General features: G+C 40.0%; 1 protein-coding gene across 14 annotated transcripts in view; it reads left to right on the plus strand.

Moving 5' to 3' along the window:
- KIAA1217 (KIAA1217 ortholog) overlaps window positions 1–21,122 on the plus strand; it is a 363,024-nt gene that overhangs the window by 291,367 nt on the left and 50,535 nt on the right. For 13 of the 14 annotated variants that reach the window (XR_003397853.1, XR_003397852.1, XM_026843357.1 and 10 more), the window contains one exon: window positions 19,396–20,228. Coding sequence is in view for 12 of the 14 variants with exons in the window: in XM_026843357.1 (XP_026699158.1) it covers window positions 19,396–20,228 (833 nt within the window). In the remaining 2 variants the exon portion in view is untranslated. Of the gene's footprint in view, window positions 1–12,288; window positions 12,416–19,395; window positions 20,229–21,122 lie in introns of those variants that run through there. The other variant, XM_026843362.1, reaches the window with a different exon arrangement.

Consider the following 21,122-nt stretch of genomic DNA (forward strand, 5'->3'; position numbering starts at 1 on the left):
GCAAACGCATGTATACAGCCATGCTGGTCTGTGCCATTAGAATTAACATTTGTGATTTGCATAGATATGAAGGGGAAAACGTTTTCTCAGATTTACTAGGTGTAGGGTCCAGGTTGCCTCTTTCCTTACATTCAGCGGTGGTGTATAGAAGAACATCAGTAGATGACAATAAAAAACCAACAGCAGATTTTTATATGTTGCGGAATGAATTGATTTCCTCTGGAAGTGTCACAGCTCCTTTTAGCCTGGGATGTTGCTGTGAGCCCTTGGTGACTCCAAGTGGAAGTGATTCCCCCTCCGAATATGCATAGTGTATTTTCTTTCCTCATTCCCTAGATCCTCCTTTTATAGAAGTAGCTAAAAGGGGAAGAATCTTAAATTATAATCTCCCCCTTCTGTCGTTGCAACTTGTCTACGTTTCTGGTGGCACAGTTGGATACTAATAATGTTGGTTTATACAGTGATTTGTTTTGGGCTTAATCCGTCTGCCAATTTTGGGAATTGGGAGGGAATTTTTACTTCATAACAAACTGGTGGCTATTTTGCTTGGCAATCTTTCTCTTCCCAACCACCTGCCCTGAAGTCTGTGGATTACATTTTGTTTTAAAATGTCCCAGACCCACCATGGGTTTGCTTAATTCCCTGACTTGCATGAGACCGTAGCAGGTCAGCGCTTTATCCCAGACATCCACTGGGTGGGTTAGGCCAGAATATCCAGGGAATGCTTGCTATGGCTGGTGTTGTTTCAAAGTACACTTTGAGGTGTTTTGGATTTTTTTAGGATCTGTTTCTCCAAGAAAGAACAACTAGGGCAAGTTGAGTCAGAGCTGAGTTGGGGAAGTGGGGGATACCTGGAAACTCCACATTTTCTGAAAGTTAGAATGGCAAAAGGGTGATGTTCCTGGCAGCAATGGGCTTTTAGGCTGCCAAGGTGAGAGAGGATGAGTCAAAATGAGTGGCACTAGTAAAATGAGACAGACATTTGATAAGTTGGGTAAACTGTTGTGCTGAATAGCTTTTAATGAAATTGCATAACAGAAACTTTTTATTTCTCCCCTGAAAGTGCCTGGCTAGCAGGTTGCTAACATTTTAACTCTCTGGAGTTAGATGCAATTTGTGATCTTAAAAAAACCTACAAGTGCTAAAACCCTTCAAGAATTTAAAACATCCCAAGGAGCCTGAAATACAGTGCTGGTTTGCAGGAAACATAGAGAGATAATAAAAGCAGGATCATTCTTCTGTGTTCCTAAGGTACCTGTAAACATACATCCAGCTTCTTTGAGGTGTTTAACCTCTTTTCATTGTATTGTTTGTAATCTTAATATCAGTAAGCATAAATGCTGCAAATCCTGCCAAAATTACATTTGTTCACTGCATACTATGTGTCTAAAAAAAAGTAACAGCTCCTTGAACTACGTAGAGGTATTTAGAACAAAAATATTATTGGAAAAGAATTTAAGCAATAAATTGGGTGAACACATTTTAATGCTAGGATGCCTATAGGACAGAATTTATATAAGTTGCCATGTGTTTGCCTTACTGATCTTGTTACTATAAAACTTTGTTTTCTTTTGGGAAGAAAAAGAAAAAAGAAAAAGCAAACGCTAATACCTCTATTATCTGATAGAGACCTTCCAAATGATACAAATCTCATCTTTCCTGCTGTTTTGCTGTCTGCTTTTTCTAATGTTCTTTTTGTCATTGAGAGGTTATGACAACATGAGCCATATTGTATTTATAAACATCACGTGTTTCCTTGATATGACTTGCAGTGTCTGCCAAACAGAACACATGGAAGAAACATTTCTCATTAGCTCAGCATTGGTTTTGGTTATACTGATTTCCGGGACAGGAAAAATGCCTTCCTTACTCAGATTTAACTTTCATACAGTAGAAAGAAAGCCTCTGAGTGTCCATGAAATCTCCTGAACAGAGACGCTGCAGCTCTTTTAGCCCACATACATTGTCTGAGGAAAAGAGAAAAAGCGGTTTATTTTAAAGTGAAGATGTAATGGCATATATTGCTGAAACTAATTCTGAATTAAAATACCTGCCAAAGTCATCTAGAAACAAAACTCACCAAGAGATGTAAGGTAAGATGATGCTTATAAATAATGAAAGCTATGTAATTACTTTTCTTCTTTTTTTTTTTTTTTTTCCTCAAAATAAAAGGTATTTTCAGATTAACTGGGAATTTAAATCAGAACAATGAAAACTGTTGCTTCTTCCTTAAACTATATGAGAAAATAAATGTCTGATGGCTCTGTAAATCACCAGACTCTACTCTCAGATTTTATGTATAGTTTCAGATCTACATATTAAACATTAACAGTTATTTTCCAACTTGCCATTACAAATCTTGCTGAGATTTGAACAAAATATAAAAAAGAAGTCTCTGATATTCTGGATTATTTTTTTTTACTGATTTTTTTACTACTTTTGCTTTGAATGAGTTGTCAGTACTTGCCAATTATTTAGGCAACTGCAGAGCTGGAGACACTGAGAAGTAGCTGCATCAAATCAGACTGTGATGAAAGACTGTAAATGTACCTGTTCTTTTTCATTCATATGTCCTTTGATATATAATACCTACTGCTGCATAAAGGCTAAGTTAGTGGGAAAGTGGATAGAATTTTGAGGAGAAAATAATTTTTTTATTTTAGCTACACATAAACCAATATATAAATCTCAAATGTTATCTGTCAGAAAGTCAGTCTGTTTAAAGATACAGATTCTGGGTTACAGTTGGATGGGTACTGCATTGTGGCTTTTTTAAAATGATGGCTACATGCTTACATTTATTTCACAAATATCATGCATAAGGAATATAACCATGTAGATCCTATTATTATACCAACATTTTAAAAGGTATCTTTTTCTAAAAAAAAAGATTTTGAAATAATGAGAATGGATTTTAAGTTTATATCAAGCTGGCCATTGAAAGAAGGTGTCATGTTCTTGATATTAAACCATTCGGGGAACATGAGCTTGCTGCACCCATGTGGTAATCTTCTAGTTAGTCTAAGAGGAGTGTCATATGGTAGATATCACAAACCAGTTACCTGGAAACTCCCAGAGAGTTTAATCTGTGGAAACAGATCAACTTTCAACCACAATACAGTTGTTCTAATGGGGAGAGTTCTTTATTTCCCACTAACAGGCCTGTATTCAAGCTAGCCTGCCTTTCGTGTTGAGGTTTGCTTAGAGCTTGCCCTGGAGCTGAAGAAGTGACTTAATAACAACCTATGATCTGTCTTGTGTGAAGGTCTCTTCAGCCCTTCATTAAAATTAGAAGTCTTATCTCTCACGTAAGTCTGAGGTTCTCAGGAAAAGCTTTCGCTGCCTTCAGTGGGAGCCTGCCCTAAATAAAAACATAAGGATTGGAATTTGAGTCCTTTTTTATTGTCTGCAAGTTTTTGGTTTTATTCTTACTCCTCTGCTTTTTACGTGATGTTTCCTTGTTCCAATTCTTCAGAAGTTTTAAGCTTTCTCTCCCCACCTACTTGAAATTCCTAAGTAGCTGGTAGTAAGAAGTTGCCAGAGCTCCCTAAACACATTGACAGATGATAAAAATGCTCATGGCTGTGACCTCCCTTATTAGGAGGGGAGGTCCTCCTTTACCTTCTTTGTAAACCAGATAGTTTATCCAAATTGCTGGAGTCCTGTAAGCCAAAGCTCCCATTAGCTTTCTGAATGAGATTTTTACACAAGCAGTGGGTAAGAATCACTTTGTGGAGGTGGATGTTTTGGTACCCTGATCCCTAGAACCCAAGTCAAGTTAGAAGCAAGGTTTTTTCTCCTTCAAACCTGCCATTTGCTTGTCATTCAGGACCATAGCTTTCCCAAGAAGTTTTTCACAAATCCAAAATATGATGACCTAAATGACAATGACCCAAATTCTCTGCTTTCCAGTGAGTCTTCACTTTAGTATATTATTAGTTACCTGCCTGTATATAAGCCTAATGAATACTAAGGTGAATTAATTCTGCCCCTATCTTCCTTTTAACAAAGAAGAGTTAACCAGTATTAGGTGTCTAGGAGAACAGAGCTACACATCTGAAGAGCTTGATTTTTCTCCATGTTGGATTGTACTTTTTCTAATAAGGGCTCTGGAAAACTAATCAGACTTCTGAAAATATGAGGAGTAAAAATATCTTTTCTTGGATACATGTTAAGATCTGGGGTTAAAAAAAGCCTCAGCTGGCAAAAGCAAGACAGTTGCAAATATCAGCAGGCAACAGGACTCCGTGAGAAATGATGTGATGCAGAAATTATTTTTTTGTGTGACTATATGCCTTTCTTACATCATTGCAAATTAGAACTCTGTGTGACTAAGTGAAAAGACCAAAAGGGTGTGTTGGGTAAAGGGACAGTCCTTCAATCACCGAATATTTACTATAGATAGCTTGATCTTAGGATAAACTAGTTTGTTTACTTCAGCCATGCTGACCAATCTGTATATTTTTGGGGGTAGAAGGAAGTAAAATGAAAAGAAAATGTAGGGCTCAAACAGTGTAGGAAGAAGTTTGTGATCTAAGAAGACTCTTAATTGAGGCTCTGATAGCATCTCTAACATGGCAAAAGATGTACTCACAACTGCAAATACTGCTGGGCTTTATAACTATGAGATGCAGTGCAGCTTGGACACTTACATTGCAAAATACAGTTGTATATATGGCTTCTGTTACCGTTTCTCCTGCCAATAGTGCTGACTCCAAAACTCAACACAACAACTTACTTCTAATTTGCTATGTCCTTATATTGTAAGAAACAGCTGACTACAGGTGCAAACATGCTGCCTAGGTCTTTTAACTGTCAGCTGTTTGATAACATTGTTATGTTTATGTCTTAACCTATTCCATGTATCTGTTATAGAAATTGTATTTTGACTCAGTTGTTTGGTAATGCCAGATGAGACCAAGGGTTATGCTTTCCTTTACATTCATTTAACCATATCAGTTTGTTCAGTTTTATTTGGCTTCAGTGCAGTGAGAATAGATACAAATATGGAACAAAAATCAGAGCTGAGTTGTTAGTACAGCAAGTCAGAAAGCCATGCATTTATTTTGATTTATGAGTACAGTTACTAACAGTATTTCTTTTTTTAAAGAGTAGAAATCTGATATACAGTACATTTAAACCAAATAAATATGCTGATCTGTACCAGAACTGTACGTGTTTGAAACTATTCCTTTTTTGGAAAAAAAAAGAGATGACCTATCAGTTCAGTGGTGCCCCGAGGAAGTGCCGAAATTGAGACTTGTCTGAAGAGTTTGGCTCCCTGTATTGGTGGTGGCTGTCTATGTTATGTACATGATGTGCTTGATCTCTTCAAGGAGAATGGGGAGGGGGGAGGCAATGCTTGCTGGGTCTTCATGAATGATATCACTCTTGTTTGTTCTCAGAAAATTCTACCTAGAAAGCAGCTGAGGAAAAGCAAAAGAAACAAACAGTTGGTTCAAAAGCAAAAGAAACAGTTGGTTTGAATGCAGCTCTAGTTATAAGGGGTGTCATAATGTTAACTTTAAGAAAGAAATCAGTAACAGCTTTTTTATATATTCAGCCCAAACAGTCTAATAGCTTATGGGATGGGTGGGCCATGCTATACTGATGAGATAAATGTGGATATTGGCAAACCAATGCTGTAATTATGTAAATCCGACCTTTTTAGGATTGAAATGTGTTATGTTTCAGTGTGTTTATATTTTTGTCATTTGTGATAACACCCTGAAAAATCTTGGCTGAAATGCCAAGAGGTTTCTTAGTGTACTCACCACACTATTCTGTTTGGAGAGTACACTAAGGAAGTATAGGAAAATCAAGCATGAGAGATTTATTAACTTCTCTCTGCTTAATTGGATAATTTAAACATTTTTTTTTCAACTCTTACATTCCATTTGTTTGTAGGAAATGAAATACAGTCATAAATATGCAGAAATGAGTGCCTGTTCACTGATCTGGATCTTGCCAATCAGGAATAAAGTAATGCAGACTGGTAGTAGGGTTATAGCTCAAACAATGAAATGTTACTGGGGGAATGAACCTCCACACAGAGGCACTGTAATTTCAGTCGGGTCAATGCAAAATGTGCTGGATCTCATGAATCATTTTGCTCAGATTGTCTTAAGTGTGGCTAGACTGGAAGCCTCATGGGTCTGCTCTGGGTCAGACATCACCTAGCGCTCCCTTCCAAGCAGAGTTCACCCAGTGTGTCGCCGAAGTGGTCTCACTGACAGCTAGTCTGTGACAGTGTCAACTAGACTGTCAACAGGTTCAGTACAGGTGTAACCAGGCTAGTCCAAATACAGAGCCTCTTCCTCTAGCTAGATTTAAGCTGATGCATGTTGTAAACTCAACATTTTATGACATGAAGTGTTAATATTGCTTTCCCCTTATCTTTCTGTTGGAGTCTTGTTTTGCACATGAAAAAAGGTGGTCTTAGTGTGGGAATTGGAAGTGCTGTTGGATACTCAAGCTTATATGGTATGTTTGGCCATTTTGATGGCCAAAGAGCTCTTGATGTGCAGGTGTGCTGGAGGCCATAAGTCTGTGTGCTCCGGGGGTTGACAACATGGTAGAATTGATACAGGAAAAAGTTTTCTGAGGAGTAGGTGCTGCATGCACATATGCATGCGCACACATATGATGTCTCACCACTTGTCAGAGCTGGGTGGTGATTTCATCAAACCAGAATTTCTGTTGTCCCCCAACTAATGACCAGACACATACAAAGAGCGACAGCCACCTCAGCATTATCTCTCAGCACTTAGTCGCACTGCACATCGAGTCTTGGAGATTCTGCAGTAATGCCCGACTTGTAGAGAGCTGTTATTTTCGGCAGTGTCTGAAGGAGATGAAGCTGTTTTGAACCTTAACATCTTCAGTGGGAATGGCTGAACTAAGTGCTAGGTTTCAAAAGCCCTTTATAGCTTTAAAGTCCATCTCAAATATCTTTGCTTTGAATGGGAGAGTTGACTGCAAAGGCAGGTGATTGTCTAGGTTCTTTGCCCATGTCCTCAAGCATTCATGGGTCACTCCAGCTGGCATTTACCTCAAGTGCTCTGCTCACTTCTTTCTTAAAGATTACCCTCATGTTCTGACCACGCCTGCCAAAAACCTCACAAAACCTCAGAATATTAACCCAAACTAAATGTAGTCCTCTACATTTAGGCTTTAAAAAGTTTAGGCATAAGTGCTAACGGTAGGACAGAGGAAGAAGAGAATGAAAAATGGAGGTGCTTCTATATTAGTCTGTTGATAAATAAATAATGTTTATTACCAGCTTCAGGCTAGAGACCCTTAATTCTTAGCTCAGTCAAACAGGAACCGCCAGGGCCAGGTTGGATCCACCAAGGTGGATCACAGTAAAGTCCACTGCATGGATTAGCAAACAGCAGCTGGAATGTAGCTGCCGTTATCCCTTCTAGTTATAGTATCTCATCCTGACTTATAAAGAAGAAAAAAAAAATAGAATGAAAAATAGAGCAGAGAGTGAGCTAAATAAAAAGACATATGGGCAGGCTCACTGTAGAGAATTAGGAAAAGAGTCCAATACTTGCAAGTTTAGGGTAGAAATTGCTGCCCATTGCAGTCAGTGGTGAAAGGTTGGGAATGCCAAAGGGCAGCTTGTCCCACCCAGATGTAGAGGGAATGAGCTGACTCTGGAGGGTGCCTGTCATTTAATGCAACATTAGATGAGACGAATCCTCAATACAGAGCGACTAATAGGGCTTTGGAGAGGTACTTAATGCATATATATCTGTGATACATACTATGATACTTTCCTATAGCTAGGAAAATGTCTTTGTTTAAATCTACTGAAATGAGGGGGAAGCATGAGGTTTAAATTACAGGGTAGAGAGACAGACTGCAGACCTGACGTAATAGTTCAGTTTTGCAGAACCTTCTTCATGCGACTCCAGTGAGAGTTGGCTATATTTGCTCTAGTAAACTTAAAATAAATTTTGAGAGGCGTATAGAGTTTCCAGCACAGGATTTCCCACTTGTATTTGCTTGCCTTTAATTTTTTTAAATCCCTAAAAATCTAAGATTCCTGATTATGCTGATCTGCCATCACCAGATTATGGGCCAAAAATGTACTGCTGGTATGCAAAACATACATGTATGTATGTATACGTAATGTTAATAAACATGTTACAATGAAGCACTGTTCTTTTGGAGTGCAGATGCTCACTTGTGTGCTGGTTCAAAGTCTTCGTATACAGGTTGCTCCACACTGCAAGCTCCAGCTGTTTTACCAAATGTGCTTCTGTGCCAGCAGTGAAGCTGTAGAGCTGCCTGTCCTCTTTATAGTGGTTTGTTGTAGCTAGTAGTTATGTGCTCTGTGGTGTAGGAGGGTTTTTTGTTTGTTTGTTTGCGTTTTTTTTAAGAACTAGGGAGTTTGGAATAAGAGAACTTTTTGGTACTTGTGTCTACCTCAAGGCATTTCTGTTTCACTGCATGCCTTCAGAAAACAGAGGGAATAACAAACAGTATGTATGTTTAGGAGAAGACAGTGTAGTCTGTACATAATCTCCAATCCAGTATGTGTCAGGCAGCCAGAACTGTTCTGTTCCCTCCTTGTTTGTTTAGCTTGGCCTCCCAAATTCAAAGAGCTTCTGTAGGATTTTCGATCTTCAGGGAAACACCACACACTTTCTTGTAGGTATAAATATGGGCAGTGGGCTGGAAAGCTGATGCAGGAAAGCTGAGGAAGATTTGAAAGAATTACTCAGGGTCATGGAGAGGAGTGTGGAGTGCAGGCTGGCACAAGCACAGCCTGGTTGGGTGCCGGGGTGTGTGTCACCTCAGTGCCTTTGTGAAGGACAGCAACTTGCAGGTCTGTGTTCTGCTCCCCCATTTTTGCCATGGGAAAGCAGCTGAGAATGAGGTCAGGATTGGATATGATCACTTTTCTTCCTCTGCTGAATGGAGGCAAAGCCTGGGGTTGATCTCTCTCCTTTTACTGCAGAAGGTGGATAACCACACTGAGAGTTTCTGTCATGGTGCTTGCCTAAGCAGAGGGAAGAAAGATGCTGATGGTGGTTCACCAGCTGCCTTCAAGAGCCTTGTGTATCAAGAGGCTGCAAATTTAGGAGATCCTGCAGACAACTCCATACATAGGTCTTTGTCCTCCTACACTGTTGGCTTCTTGATTCAGAATTCGAAGCTGGGTGGGCTGTAAGACTGGTGAGGTGGCATGAGACCTTGGCAAAAAAAACCAAAACCAACAAAAACCCCAAACCCAACCCAGAAAAAAACAGGAGAAAATAATGTTTCTTTCATTATACTGTTGTAAAAGCCATCATCAGCAAACTGCCTTCCCATTTGGATTCTGCTGGACTGAACTAACTTGTTGCACTTAAGCATAACCTGATTAACTCCATCACAATTTTTGCTCAAGAGTGCTGAGAACGAAACCAAGTCCTGAATTAGTGACAACCAATCCAGCCTGTAAGTGCTTCCCTGTTTTCCGTCAAGGAAATGGTTGTTTACAGCAGTACAAGGCATTAACTGCTTAATTATTTCCATACATGAAAGTATTATTAAGGAAATAGGAACCAAAAGTGCTGTTATCAGGAACAGAAAGAACTTTGATCAGCAGTCAAGCAGTAAGTTATGTCTATGCCACATGTGTATACCTCGCAGTAGACTTCAAAATATTCTCTGTCTTTATAATTGTGTCTCTAACATTTTTTCCACTTAAAAATGAGGGAAGCAAACAGAAAATTAATTAGTGTGATGGGCAAATTGATGGAAAGGTCCGATGGACCAACAATGTTGGCAATTTAGCTCAGTGATAACTTGGGCCTATCATTGACATAGACATTGATTTTAAAGTAATGTTAACCTAAACTTCCAGGCTTGATCTCAGTGAGGCCTAGGATGTTGCACCTCTTAGGGGCATGCTCTTTGTTTATACAGGGGGTTAAACTGATAAGGAGCTCTTGTTCTGTACAGTAAGTTATAAACAAATATATGGCAAGTAATTAAACATGGGATAATACATGGCAAGTTAGACAAGGCTTGAGGGCTCTGATAAAGTAATTGAAATGGAAAGTGATGCTTGAATGGTTTGTATGCATTGTTAGAACCTTCAAATTAAATTACAGCCTTGGTAATGATAGACCTGTGCAATATTTATGGTGTTGTGCCTGAAGTATTTTAAAATTAAAAGAAGATTCATTCCTCTCATGAAAAAACTTTTCGTGTGCATCAGACGTACTTGAAGACTCTTGCATGTAGTGCCAGATGTATGGAGAACTAGTTATGGTATGTCTGATGTTCTGGGATATACTTTATCATGTTAGAGTCCAATTACTGAAAATGTGCATCCTACCAGCTTGCAATTCATTGCAGAGAAACTGCAGTGAAATATAGCGGTCTTTTTTTATCCTGCATATTAGCACAATAATGTGATTTTTTTTTACTGCAGGTTTGTTAGCCTGTAAGGAAGAATGTGAATGGAAGAATAAAATCTGCAACTGTTGGAAAGCATGTGTGGCATAAAAGTGTACTAGGATAATTTGCTTATATTTTTTACTCTTGATGTTTTTGAGTCGGGTTGGTCAGCAGACCTAAGCAGCTTTTTAACTAGGTCAAGTATATACATCCATTCATTAAAAGGGGATGCCTGACTGGTTAGTTAAACCTGCCAAATATAAACCAGATGCTTCAATGGTAAATACTGTTTTACTCCTGCACTGAAAGAAACAAGCCTTGACTGATTAAATTTGAAATAAAAATAAATAGGGTTAACATTGTTTCTGTGCCATAATAATACTTTAATTCAAGTACATATCTTCAATAAAAATAATATTTTAAAATATTTTATGGTGAAACTGAAAAATAAACATTTAAGACAAAATGAGTATTTTTTACATTTCTGAAAAGACATTATTACACTACATATAAATTTTGTGAAGTTCTGGTCAAGACCAATAAGGACATACAATTTTACAAATGTGCATTACAAATCAGAATACAGAGCAGCTGTCTGCAAAGCTGGAGGACTTCTCTGCTGTTGGGCTGGGTATAGTAAGGGATGGAACACCTGGATTTTTAGTTTTGGCTGCCAGATCTGCTCTGATCTTTGTTCTGTTGCTTAAATGCTTTGTGTCACATTTCCCTATTGTAGCAGAAATTAATGATGCCTCCCTCACAAATGGTTGAGACTGAGAGCAGTACTGTGAAACAGAAATGTTACTCCAGTAAGATCCCATTATAATTGGTTCTTTACAGATGTATTAGCTCATGGTCAGGTGTTTAAATTGTGTTATTTTGATTGTTTTGAATGCCACTCATGATGACACAGGCAATTTTTTACTTGCATAAAACCAAAACCAAGCTAAAAAAACCCCAAACCAACAGCATAAAAACCCATCCCTCCCTAAACCAGAAGATAACTGCAGGACTGGGAAGTGCTCATGTCATGAGATTTAACCCTATGATATTTAAGTGCTATCTCTTTTAGACTGTAAATACTATATTTTTAAGAAGACATTTTCTATATTCTATGGTCTTTAGGGAGAGAGGGTGGAAGAGAAGGAAGCATCCTTTCTGTTCTTTTTTTTTTTTTTTTTTTTTTTTACATTGTGCCTTTTATAAAAAAAATCCTAATCGTAATGGCTAGTGTAGTATGCTGCTGAGATAACAATGAGATTGATTTATGGGGGCCCCAAAGTTCAGGTTAGCCAAGCAGCTTAGGTGCCTGGTTAATGAGTAGACAGCCTCCTCCATGGGAGGGGCTTGTGCTTCCTTCTACCAAATGTCACTACCAATCTGAGTATGTGAAAAGCTTCTAAGCTTCTATAACTGCTGTATTTTTTTCTAGAATTGTATGTACTGGGTTTGCTAAATAGTTGGAGATCTTCACCTGTTGGGTAATTAATATGTATGTGTTTCATATTGTTGCCTTTGAAATGAACTCTCTTACCTAAATGAAGTTTACTCACTATTTTATTTATGTCTTTCCCATTTGTGAGTCTCTCTTGTGCTTCATTCCATAATGTTAGTCTCTTTCTATACATCTTATAAGCTCACATTAATAAATGGTTGAGCGATTGAATCACATAGCGTTGCACAGTTTGTGACTGGGTGACATGCCAAGGAGGTTATTTAGTGACTAATTTCGAAGGGGAGGAGAAATTGCAGGCTTGTCATGTGGAAAAGTACTTCAGTCTATTGAAGCAGCATTACTTAGATGACCGGGTAAAGCAAGATGGCCTGCCCCTGTTGTGAGCAGAGGGAACAAGGAACATTTTTACTGTTTCAAAACCTTTTCCCAGAAGGCATGGATATACAAAATATTATACCGTAGACTGAGGCTGAAAACAAAAAGTGCTTTATTAGAAGAAGTGGAACCAAATGTTCATCTCACTGCTGTAGCCATACTAAGTGATTTCCTTAAGTAACAGTAAGTGGTTTTAATTATTTCAGGGCAAAAATCTTATCAAAGATTGTTTTATTTGTCTGTAGGTAACAATGTTGTCTAAGAATGTAATAAGAGTGCTACTGGTTTTAATTGTAGAAACAAATACTCTTGAATAGTATCAGGATAGCTGGAGAAATTATTCCTGAAAGAGCAGACTTGGTAGGATTTGATCTGAAACTCTCCTCTGCTTGTTTGCATGATCCATCTTTAGCATGCACGTTGACTGAAAGGCAAGGTGAAGTAATCAAACATTATTTTTGATACTACCATTAAATTTGTTTTGTGGTTAGCTTAGAATTTTATGGATCTGTTTTACATTCAGTAAAATGTGAACTAGGTATTCTTTGTTTTCCTCATGGGAGCTTTAGGATATGGTATGAATTAAGTTTATATGTAGTCAGGGATATAAAAGGACATACTGAGACATGTAAAATACCTGGAGGTAAAACATTTGGAATGCTGTAGGGTCTGAGTTCATGCACAAGTGTGCATTAAGGATATAAGTATAAAATAAGGGACAATAATGTTAAGAATGTGTTTTGATGCTCTAGGCATGGAAAGGGAAGTGATGCTGTGGCTGAGTTTCATGCCAGTGTGTGGGCAGTTACAATATGGTATCCTAAAAATTCTGCTCTTGAGGATGAAATAGTGCTTATGCCATAACCTTTGTGTACACCTGCACAACCGTCAGAAAGCTATGGAGACTAGATGTCACAGGGTTACTGAGTAGTATGGTGACGACACCTGATTAAGGTTCACTCAGGATACCTCCTTTTTGAAGGGTCATGTTTATGTGCTCTAAATTCCACCTTCTAGGATAGTGAACATCATCTTCTCTTATTTTGTTCATGTCAGCTTCTAGCCAGCTGAGCCTGGCAGGAAACTGTGAACATAGAAACTGGAGGACTGAGTGGATTCACCATCACTTTCTCATCTTAAGAAACTTATTGACTGATTGCAGCATTGTTGATCAAGGGAAAGAAAAACCATAGAATTAAGAGCATAAATGGAAGAAGAAGAATCTAGTGATTGTCTTGCCATATCTATATATATCAAATTAAATATTCTGTTCTGTTGTAATCAGTCACTAGAACTAGAAAATTACAGTTTCATAGATGTTCTGAATTTTTAGCTCAGCTCTTCTTTCACCATAATACAGAGATTTTACAGCCAGGCATATACAAAAACTGTGCAAAGGGAGCTAAAGAACTGAAACCTAGATGAATTCTAAGAATGGGAAGTTAATGATAATAAATGCTGAGATTTCTCAGGGGGTTCTGCAACTCCTTGTCTGGAAAATTATCCAGGAAATAACAATGGAAATACGTGGGACATGTTAAGAACAGCTAGCTGGGCCTTGGACTTCCCCATTCATGGGAAGTTTGAACATTTGAAATCAGTTTTATTTTACCACCATGTGGTTCCCATAATGAAAAACAATTGTGAACCCTGGCAGCTCCTAGAGCCTTGTACTGTGGGGCCAGACTCAGCTGAGGCCAGGTCTCCAACTCAGCCTAGGTCAGCTGTTTCATGGTCTGAACTCTCCTTCGGTCATCAGGGGGCCCAATCTTAGCCAAAATTGTTAAATAAACTTCTAGTCTGGAAGCACTGCTCAGGAGTGATGGACATTGAAACCCCTGGCATGTCTTACTACTTGGTCTAGAAGATCACCACAAAACTATCAAGTACCCACACTGCTGAAGAGTCCATGGAACAGCTAGGGTCCCTATCCCAGGGCAGACTCTGACCGAGTTACCCCAGGTCTATGAATCTGGAAAGCCAAAGCTCTAGAGCACTCCAGGGATGTCTGATAAGAAATAATGTCAGTGGTTGACTGAAATCTGCTGGTTTTTTTTTTTCCAACTTTTGTCTTTACTGATGTTTTTACCAAATGTTTCAGCTCTTTTGGATTAGCATTGTCTGCTGAAAATATCTTTCATTGGAAACTTCCTAACCAGGAAAAGCTAAAAATTATGCTAATATGTTTGCAGTTTTCAAGTATGGCATTGGGCAGCTGGAGGAACCCACAGCTGCAGCCAGCCTGTTTTTTCTCCGTAATGACCCAATAGAATGGGGAAGTTTATAGGATTTAAAAGGCGTACTATGAGGAGGCCAGAACAGACAAGTGTGACAACCTCTCAGTTATGTCTGATAGCATGAGGATTTGTCTTCAGACAGATAGTCATATTACAGATACCTTAAAAATTTCATTTTCATACTGTTTGCCAATCTGTGATTTTCAAGTGCACTGTTTCTTGTTGTAAATTATGTTATTTTAGAAATGTTAAAACTTTATAACAATTTTTTTGCAAAAGTGGATTTATACTTTTGACTGTCCTATCCCAACCTGAATGGAAGATCAGTCATGATAGAAGTGGTATCATATAGTACAACTACTGATTAAACTGAGGTTTTTTGGACATCTAGTAGTACATTAGTACATTAAAGCTGTCAATTTATTTTTATGAGGAATGAACAGACTAATGGATTGTACTGTTGTTGGATCTGAGGTTCTTTAATTAAGTCTTTCCTGATTAGAAAAGTGAAGGATTGCCTCACTTTTTAGAGGATTTTCTTCTGGTCAGCAATTTCCATAAAAGGTCTCTTTACAGACAGATGAGTTTATCAGTATCATACCAGTACTTTGTGTTTCTGTAGCTTTTTCATCAAAGACAATCCAAGCTCTCGATAAAATTCTTTGGAAGTGTCTTCTGTCTACTGTTGGGTGAGCCAGCTTGAGAAGCACAGGTGCAGTTTCCTCAGGGAAACACAGGGTGTCAATGGGAGAGTAAGAAGAGCAATAGCTTCACATGCCTGAGAGGTGATTAATGGAGTCTGCTGGGAACTCCAGGGTGTCTCCGAGAGGGTGTATGGGTAAGCTCCATCTAGGGAACGTGTTCCATGTAGGTATTTTGGCAAGCTGAAATCCTTGGGGCAGTGCCAGTTTCTGTGTTGTCTATTGATGTAGATGAGGCCTGGGAGGTCAATGGGAAGGGCTGCCAGGTCAGAAACTCTGGCCCACTTTTCACTTTGCCTGTTTTGCTATGAGATATTAGCAGATAGTGGCATGAGTCAGGCTATACCTCTGGTATCCAGCTGCGTGGTTAGTTGAAGGGTTGGTGTGGTGCTGATGAATCAGCTGTAGGCTTAGTGCTTAGTGCTAGCTGGCATTGGCTTGGTGTACGTGCTGGCATGACACCCCGTGCCCTGTGTGCTGTGTACCATGGGTCTGAACAATGCGTTGAGGCAGATGGGAGAGACAAAAGTAAGGATAGTCGCTGCATTGTGAGATGCCTATGTTGGAACCGACCACAGGAGTGACCTATGAGACAGGACAGCCCTAACAAGTTTAGACTAAAGATCAACATAGTATTTTATTGGTCCTGATGGACAACAAGACTGACTGGATTGTACTGCAGAAATCACCAGCTGTTGAACCACTGCTCTTTGCTATCCCTAAGGCTTATGATACCACAGCTGCCCTTCTTTCAGCTTTGTATTCTGTTTTATACAGAGATGCTGGATCTGCCTGCCCTTTATGTGAGCTATCAGGACCAAGACCTGAAACCAAAAGGTCATCCATTTGGGTCGATGGATAGCTTGTTTGCTACCTTTCTGCAAAGAGTCATATTCAAAATGCAGCAAGTTACTGGTTATGCCAGGTAGTTTTGAAATGGAGAACGTAACTGTGTTTATATTATGTTCACACTTCAGTATATAGAGACACTCTTCAGTGTCTTTATTGCTCTGTTTTTAAAAGTTCCAAATCTGTATCTTACAGACTTAGGTGCTCTTTGACTGACCAAAAACCTCCACAGAGGTTGTAATCTTTTTAACTACTTTTTTAGAGAGATTGGTGTAATCTTTTTTACTACAGAAAGTGAAAGTTTCTTAGTGATTCCCCTCAAGTGTTTTATACAGAAATTGTTACTAGCTGTTTGCCATATTTTAACTTAAGAATTGACAAAACAAGTTTCTGTTTCAAGGATGTAAAGTCTACAGGCAGTAAGAACAAGGAAGAGCTATGTGCTAAAGAAAACCACACCCTCAGGCAAACGTGTTAGATGGCCGCACTGGAAAAGCACATGATCCTGTGCTTGCCCTAAAAAGTCTTCTTTCTTTTGCCCTCAAAGCAATTGGCTGTAATAGCACCTAGTATTTGGAGGCTCAGATAAGCCCAGTATCCTCTTTCTCTGTCCCTGAGTCATGCAGTTAAGTCCAAGAACATGTGGCTCAAGACAGCCTGCATATTCAAGTACGTGTTTTCATTGAACAACATGGGGATTTTGTAGTGGAGCACAGAAGAAAAACTATAGAAAGTGGGGTATGTATGAGAGTATCACACAAAAAATATGTGGATGAGAAGCAAGAAGAGACCATCATTCACATTTTTTTAAGTTGCCATTAGCAAAGAATCTGGAGATTTTGGAGAAGAGAGAAAAGTGGAAAGATAAAATATCACCAGGTAGCAGAAGACACTGTAATCTAGCTGGTAAGGCTGCCTGGCTCCTGGTCACCGGCTCCTGTCCCTGCCCAGCCTGCACGCCCTGGTGCACCTGCCCTGGGCACCCTGGACTCTGGCTCTGACTGCTCTGCCCTTCTGCATGCTCCACCCAGGGGCTGAGTCATGGCTTAAAATAGAAAGTGTACTTTTCAGGAAGGGGTTGTCTGTCCAGGCATTTTGTGCCCTGCCCAGCCCAATGGGGTCTTGATTCAGGCTGTGTACTAGTGCTATTTTAAAGCAAAAGTAAATAGCATTATATACATCAATACTCAAACACAGGGGTTTGAGCAATAGCTCAACTCTGTGTTTGAACTCCTCACTTCCATCTAAGTGTGGCAGTACATTAAGGTGGAAAATAGGAATTTTTCTTTGACAGGTTTCTTTGACGTATGAGAAATGAATAAGAATGTGAAGTCCAGAAGTTAGGGGAAATTAAGCCTGTTGCTTTCAAAGCTTCCCATGGAAATTTTCTCCTCTCTAAAAGGTAACATTGGAATTTTCCTCTCACTGCAACCCAGCGTATCCCAGTGTCTGTGGTTTCTGTGCCAGATGCTATTGCATCTGTTGTAGCTTTAGCTGAAGCAACTAAACAGGGCATGGTATAGCTTGTACAATAGAAACCAAGGGGGATTTTCTTTCTCTGGGCTCTTCTCTCAGTGAAAAGCATCTGTGGCTGCCTATCCCTGGAGGCATGATCCCAAAGCTGCTCCAGTCAGTAGGAGTCTTTTTGTTCTGCTGGCTCAGGTCCAGAGTCTGAATGCTCGATACAGCTCGGTATGTTGCAGTGTTTCTTCAAACATGTTGAATGCCCACTGATAATTTTGTTAATACTGTTTACTTATATTTTATTTTAAATTCCAGACTACAGTAATTCTCTGTGCAAATGAACAAATTATCCCATGTTCCCCTTTGGCTTGATGACTTTTGTCTGGCTCATTTATGACCCATCCCAGTGCGCTCCTTTGTTCTGTTACATTTATTTGTTATTGCTGCTGCCACAATCAGGTTATCTCCTTTCTTCTTTCTGATACCTGATACTCCAGACTTTTGATCTCTGGCCCTGGGGAACGTCATTCGTAATTCCCAAGTGTGGAGCCTGCTGTGATAAGAACAGCTATTGTTTCTGTACCGCCATCGCAGTTCCCTTACCAGTGGAAAAACCTGTGGTGGGGCAGGAATAGAATATAATTTCTTGCTTCATCAGCCATGGATCACTGTAACTGCAATAAATTCAGTCACAGTCAAAGCAAGGAGTGAGAGGGGAGCAAATGGTGAAGATTTCAGATGAGCAACTTCTACTGCATGTTATGGTGTCTGCTCTGTAACATTGGTCGGGCTTGGTGATGGTCAGTTTTCTACAATCCCTTGGAAGTGATGGGGAGGGAATCTGAAGTTTCCAGCACAAATTTTAGAAGCTGTATTTTTTTTTTCTTATGTAGCTGGTGGAACCCAGCTGACTTTTGCATCTCTCTGTTACCTACCTTATCATAATGGCACCAGAGCTGGCACATGCTGCTTGCTAGAGGGATAATTTTTCCTGTGTCTGTCATTGACAGTGTTCAGCCATCTAGAGAGGTCATTGCTGGGCATAGTGAGATGCTATGGTCTCAGAAGCACATGTATCTATTGCAGGTTTTTGCCAAGACCTCTGTTAAGAAAGTCCTAATAAGATGGTATGGAAGTTTTCCCTTTCATTTCCTTGCTTGCTCATTCCTTACTGCTGTCAGTTACTGCTGCTGCTTACAAAACTGTGTTAAAGTGTTTGGTGACTTTCTGAGTGCGTGCTCCACAAACTGAAGCACTGTTATCTTTGCAATGAAGGAAACCCATGGCACATGCTTTATAGAGTCCATCTGTTTTCACGTGTTAAGAGTCAATAAATATTTGTGTGTGTTGTTCCCCTATGCTTTGTGTATCCTTTGTGTTACAAAGACCACATTAAGTTATTAGTAGAAGGCTAAATCCTGCACTGAAGCAAATGACCACTTCTAATATTTATTTTTCTTGTCTAAAGACTTCAGGTCTGTTTGTGATGCCAGAGCATCAGCATTTTCTTCCTGGTTTGGAATCAGTGAACTCTAGCCTGTGTTTCTGACCAGTAAACTGTTCAAGTCTGTCACTGGCTACAGGTACTTAGAACAGCTGGCACTGAAACCCCTGATTTCAGCTTTGCTAGCTGAGAATATCAGGTTAGGGTAAGATGGTATTTGTGTAAGTAAAAGCATTTGAGAAACTCTGATATTCCTTTAACATGCAGCCCATTTTATTGCTGTTTATAGTTGTTACTTTATTTAGGCACTGAGGTCTCCAAGTTTTTTATTTATGCAGATGACAAATTATTTGGTCTTGAGGGTTTGGTTTTTTCCCCTTTTTTTCTGTAGATGTCAAGGTTGTCACAACACACATCATGTTTTGCTCATGCGGTAATTTTACATCTTATATGTTTTTTTCTTTCCAGATGCAGAGGGAAATTGCTTATACAGGCCGAGATGGCCCAAGTGCGTCCCGCCCCGGATCTGCTACGCACCCTCCGCATGTGATGCCCAGCTCTCCACCCTCCACCCCGGTGCCCCACTCCATGCCTCCCTCTCCATCCAGGATTCCCTACGGTGGGGGCCGGCCCATGGGTGTGCCAGGCAATGCCACCATCCCCAGGGACCGGCTCTCCAGTGTGCCAGCCTCACGCTCGATATCGCCCAGCCCAAGCGCCATTTTGGAGAGACGGGACGTGAAGCCAGATGAGGACATGAGTAACAAAAACCTTGCCCTGATCCGAAATGAAGGTCTGTATGGTGACCCCTACTTGTTTCACGAGGGGAGGATGAGTGTGGCTGCGCCCCACTCCGGACACCCCCTCGATGTCCCAGATCACATTGTAGCCTACCATCGCAGTGCCATGAGGTCATCAAGCACTTACTGCAACCCCTCTATGCAGCCTGAAATGCTGGAGCAGTCCTTGTACAGACAAAAGTCACGCAAGTACCCAGAGAGCCATTTGCCCACTCTCGGCTCTAAAACGCCTCCCGCCTCACCCCACAGAGTGGCTGACATGAGAATGATCGATATTCACCCTCACCATAGTGCTCACATTCCCCACCACACCATCCAGCCTGACAGGTCTTCCCCCAGCCGCCAGTCCTTCAAAAAGGAGCCAGGACCGCCTGTGTTTGTGGACGCGAAAGCACGGACCGCCCTCGGCCTCCCGGGCATGGCCGAGGTGGTGCCCTCTCCAGTCGACAAGCAGGCTTTTGGCTACGGGTCGCCTGCGATGCCCAAGGACAAAGAGACAAGGTAAGGAAGAGCCAGGGCTAAATTTATGCAAATGAGAAACGTTCCTGATCTGCACATCTTGTGTTGTTTAACACCCAGGAGACAATGTAATGTGTAGGAGGCCACTGTACTGGGCTGAAGTGTTTATTAGCTGTCTGTCAAGGTAGTGAGTAATTTAGAGGAGATGCGACACCACCCATTATTAATCTGAAAGTAATGTCAACCCATGATGAATCCATAGTTATTTTCATTTGTGTAAATTTCAGTCATTGGAAAAAATATAATAAAATAAAATGATTAACTAGGATTTTTCTTTCCAGACAACCAGATCATGTTACAAGAACAAATGATGTTCTGTTCCTGCTAATAAGAGAATATATTTCACCCCTGTTAAGAATGACACTCTGATATTACAATTTTGGTTCTTTATGGAGTGGAGTTTTTCTCATCTAGTGTTAGGAAATGGGAAGAATTTATCATTACTGTCTTATCTCCTGTAAAACATGAATTTGCATAAAAATAGGACAGTTGTTTATAATAATGTTCCCCGAGGGGAAACTGCTGAGAAGAGCAAGTCTGTCTCTGGGAAGAAATCGAAACACGAATGCTGTTCCCTATGATTTTTCCAGCATCACAAATAGTTGGTGACCTGACTGTTGTTAACTTTTGTGTGCTGACAATGATGACAATGATCTCTCCTGTCTTTTTAAAGATGTGATTTATACAAAGGTCTGTGAAGGCTTCTACTGCCATAGACCCTGCCCTAGGAGAGAAAAATCATTACACTGCCAGTCGGTTGCTGTGTATTTGTATGAGTTGCACTAATCTCTAGCATATTGTTTGTGCTGTTAACTTTTATAGAGCTCTTTAGGGAAGTGAAGATGAATAGCTGGAAAATGCTGAGCTCACAGAGGC

Source organism: Athene cunicularia (assembly GCF_003259725.1).
Source record: "Athene cunicularia isolate RWA chromosome 2 unlocalized genomic scaffold, athCun1 chr2_part1, whole genome shotgun sequence".
NCBI classification, from domain to species: Eukaryota; Metazoa; Chordata; class Aves; order Strigiformes; family Strigidae; genus Athene; species Athene cunicularia.